General features: G+C 30.5%; 1 protein-coding gene across 1 annotated transcript; it reads left to right on the forward strand.

The window, feature by feature from the left end:
• Nucleotides 1-448: 448 nt before the first annotated feature.
• On the forward strand, nucleotides 449-3705 carry LOC108577433 (condensin complex subunit 3). The gene is made up of 7 exons (XM_017940578.1): nucleotides 449-556; nucleotides 697-1499; nucleotides 1582-2116; nucleotides 2215-2508; nucleotides 2573-2932; nucleotides 3008-3517; nucleotides 3595-3705. The coding sequence occupies exons 1-7, from the start codon at nucleotides 449-451 to the stop codon at nucleotides 3703-3705; spliced, it is 2721 nt and encodes a 906-aa protein (XP_017796067.1).
• Nucleotides 3706-4883: the final 1178 nt, after the last annotated feature.

Here is a 4883-nt window from a genome sequence, read left to right on the forward strand (position 1 = left end):
TGTTTAACTGATTTTATATTAAATGTAAAATAATTGAAACAGTAAAAAAAGAATGTGGTACACTAATACAGAAACTTTTAAAAATATTTTCAATAATTTACTGGTATAAACAGTAAATTGTATAGGTAATAATAAGGTTATGTTTATAAACACAGTTGCATTGCCAATACGAGTTTTCTTATACCAACATGTACACAAAAATTGTTACTATTTTGACATTATAATATAATATAAATATTGCTTTGCGCAATTAAAAAAAAAATATGATTTATTCGTAAAACATTTTTCACTTAATAGTACAGATTGCTTAAACTTACATATGTTTATTTATCCTTTTTTATGAAAATTTAAATACAAGTTATAGATTTTTTTATTTAAGAGAGAAACTGTACTGTTGGCACTACATTTGAAAAGTTAACGTTCGATAATTGTGTAATTTATATTTAATATGGAACCAAAAGTAAAGAAAATTGTAACTGAAATATTCTATAATGTTCAGTTTAACAAAACTTGTCATCAGAGTAATTTAAAAAAACTGAAAAAATGTTACGAACAGGTAAGAATGGATTGTAATTTTAATCGTATTATTTTGCACAGTTCATTATAATTCATTTATTTGTATGAAAACAAAGTTTCGGTACAATTATTTTGTATATAATGTCAAATTGTTAATATTTTTTCTGTCTTTCATTTCAGATTAATCTGTCATATTTTTGGAAGTACTTCGAATCCTGCTTTAGGGTCCCGCTTAGTATTCCTCGGCGGCATCCTCGTGTTGAAAATACTTTGGAATTTGTGGCTAAATTTGCCGCCAGTTTATATTCAATTACAGATAACGATGTTGAAACTGAAGAACCTTTATGCCCCTTTCTTAATAAACTGTTTGACTTTATTTTAACAAATCATGGTGCAAAAAATCCAGGAGTGAGATTTCGTATTTGTCATTTTTTAAATATACTATTAAACTCAATGGGTGAACATGCTTTTATGGATGATGATCTTTGTGATAAAATTACTGTTTCTATGATGAATCGGTTGTTGGATAAATCTCCAAAAGTTAGAGCTCAAGCAATTTTTGCTTTACATAGATTGCAAGATCCAGCAGATGATCAATGTCCAGTTATAAAAATGTATATATTTCATGCCACTAAAGATCCAAAATCTGATGTTCGTAGAGCAGCACTAATGAGTATGGGAAAAAATCAAAACACTTTACAAGTAGCATTAAGAAGGACCAGGGATGTGAATGAGTCAGTTCGTAAAATAGCATATGAATTCATTAGTAAAGTTACCGTAAGATCTTTAACCATTACACAGAGAGATCAGCTGCTAAATGATGGTCTTAAAGATAGATCTGAAATAGTTAGAAAAACTGCTCAAAATGTTTTGTTACCAGCATGGTTAAGACACTTCAATGGGAATTTTATCAGTTTAATAAAAGCTCTTGATGCTGAAATTGGTACAGATGTAGCTGTTTTATCTCTAGAGTCTTTATTTAAGTAAGTATTTGAATTATATATAATCATTTTTACAGTTTAATATTTGTTTCATACAAGAAATGTTTAATTTTTATTTTTCTAGGAGTGCTGCATTAAATAATTTAATAGAACAATTACCAGTAGATAAAGAAACAAAATTAATTCCAACAGATCAGTTAGTCAGTGAAAATGCATTGTATTGGAAATGTCTAGTAAAACATCTTCAACGTGAAATGTGTACAGAAGAATTGGAAACAATAATTCCAGAATTATCTAATTTTTGCACTTACATTTCTGATTTCCTTGTAACAATGTCTGCACAACAAAGTGAAAAATGGGTATATCATACGCAGAAATTTATTTTATTACAGTTATTTGAAATAATAACAACTTATGATTTATCTGATGAAGTTGGAAGAAAAAAACTAAATGAAGTAATCTGTAATACTTTGATGAGTAATCACTGCTCTGAACAAATTATTGAACATATAGTAACACATTTACAAAAAGTTATACCAGATGTGAATAGTAGGTTGGACATATTAGCCAATATAATCAGTGAAATTAGATTACCTTTGAAGGAAACACAAGTACACACACAAATTTCAGAAGAGCAACAACATGAGATTAACATGCATGTAGGTTTATTTTCTCGAAATAAGGTTAAAATATATCAATTGTAAATCCTAATAAAAATAAAAAATTGTTCTATGCTTTAATGAAAAGTGTTTTTTAGAGGGCAAAACTCAAAGTCAAATTATTGGAACTGAAAGAAGAAGAGTATCAAGCTATAGAAGAGAAGCAATACTTAAAAGCAGATAGTTTAAAAAATCAAATAAATTCATTAACTGAGGAAATAACAAAATTATCAAAACAACCGGACATAGTAACGATTGAGGAGATTAAGGAAAAGAATGATCCAGAAACGATGATAAAATGTCTGAGCATTATATGTACAATGATGCAGTCTGTGAATGCATTAACGCCGACTCTTAGAAGCCTTATGCAAATAGCACTCGATAGTTTAGATGTAAGTATTTAATGAAAGTAAAAATCTATTTAATCTTAAGTGATTCAATGTAACTTATTTTCAGCATTCAGATGATAGAGTACACATACTGGCGGTAAAAGCGGTCAGTATTTGTTGTATATTGGACAAGGAATTGGCCAAACAACATATTATGACGTTATTTTTACAATTTTCTCTGGAACAAGAAAATGTAGAAATTTGGATCGTAGCTTTAAAAGGAATTTTTGATCTTTTATTATTATATGGCCTTGAGTATTTCGACATTGTAGAAAATACGCAAGAGAACACTACTAATAAAGGTGAAAAATCTCGAACCAAATTGTATAATAATACTGACTCAGATATTTCTTTAACGTCGGTAAATAAGACACACACAGAAGGATGTAATTTTATTAAAATCTTAGCAGGATTATTAGATAATACAGTAAGTATATATATTTTATATGCGGTAATTTTCGTATACTTTCAATAAGATAATATGTGTCTCTATTAAAAACAGAATCAAGAATTAAGGACTGTTGCCGCTGAAGGCCTTTGCAAATTGTTACTTAATCAACGAATCAGTAACTCGAGTTTATTGTCCAGACTAATAATTTTATGCTATAATCCTGTGAACGATAATGACTTTTATCTTCGACAATGTTTAAGCGGTTTCTTTGATAATTATGTCACGCGTGTACCTGATGCTCAAATGCTACTAGAGGAGGCATACCTGCCGACGTTAGGAATTATATGCAACGCACCGGAAGTCAGTCCCTTGCAAGAAATTGATCCTTACGATATATCCAGATTCATACTGAACTTAAGTAGATTCGGAATTCGTAAATCTGATACAGAACATTATTGTGTCCACAATAACATAGTTTTTACTATTCTGGCAGAAATACTGAATCCAGATAGTAGTATCGATAAGGAAACATTGGTTAAATCTTTGAAAGATCTGCACCTAGAGGTAGACGATCCATCCAAACAAAATATACGGGAAGCTATGAACAATGTTACGGAATTGGTAATTATCTTACACGCGCAATTTATTACTGACTGCATACTATAAATCGTATGTAAATTCACTAATATTTTTTACAGGTTTTAAATTATGACAAACGACTACTTAAGTATATTGAACTTTTTAAGAATAAATTAGATCATGGTGCCGTTGACGTACCAGCGGATGAAGATACTGAAGTTGATGAATGAACAGTATTTTATAATGCATGACGGAGACATATATTTATTGTATACGTGCAAATATAGTTGTATTCTATGTAATGGGATATTAAATATTTTGTAGTTTTTAAGCAGGCATTTATTAAATCTGTTATTTTAATAAATGACAATGTAATACCACAAACGAGGTATAGAATAGACCTATCATCTTATGGGACTTTATGTCTCACCAGATGAATACAAAGAACTGAACTACAAGATGACGGTAAAACTGTGATAAATCCGCATCAACTCACGTAGTTTTCCTTTAAAAACTAAAGTACATGTCGTAAAAAATTGGCTATATTTGAGTACGTCTACTGCGAAGTGTCATTTCTTCTACAAACTCCATGACATGTGTAAAGTAAAAGTGAAGTATTTTCAAGTACTTTGACTATAGAATTATTAGTATTTCTTGTTAAATAACAATTTAGATGATTGTTTACAATTATTGGAAGTCTTAAATAATATTGTTGTACACTTTAACTTAATAAAACAACTTATTTATTGTAAGATAACTGTACAAAATGTATTTTACAAAAGGTTACAATATACCAGTATTGTTTTACAGCATTTTACAATCTATTTATTGCTCCTTTACACTCCAAATCCATTTGTTTTTGCAAAAAACCCATTGTTTAAACAATTTTCCGTTGCAAAAGTCGATAAATTAATGGCAGAAACTACTGGGAATGCGTTTTCATCGAAAAAATCCAGAAATTCTAGCGAAAACTACGAAAATGAGAGAAGGATTTCGAAAATCGCGCGAATATACTCGTTCGGTGCTAAAGTCCTCGAGAATTCCTGGAATTTACGGGAATGCGTTTTCATCGAAAAAATCCAGAAATTCTAGCGAAAACTACGAAAATGAGAGAAGGATTTCGAAAATCGCGCGAGTATACTCGTTCGGTGCTAAAGTCCTCGAGAATTCCTGGAATTTACGACATTTCTCGGAAATGACCAAATTTCCGAGAATCGAGTCACTTCCAGGAATCGACCTCCTATCATATCATGTTCGCCTATTAGAAAGTCGATTTTCGGCCGAAGGGTCTTCGAAACTTTCAGTTCTCGAGAATTCCTGGAATTTTCGTCATTTCCGGGAAATGACGAAATTTCTAAGAATCGGGGCGATTCCAAGAAGCGACCTCCTGTCACATCATATTCGCCTA

The sequence above is a fragment of the Habropoda laboriosa genome, unplaced genomic scaffold (assembly GCF_001263275.1).
Source record: "Habropoda laboriosa isolate 0110345459 unplaced genomic scaffold, ASM126327v1 scaffold648, whole genome shotgun sequence".
NCBI classification, from domain to species: Eukaryota; Metazoa; Arthropoda; class Insecta; order Hymenoptera; family Apidae; genus Habropoda; species Habropoda laboriosa.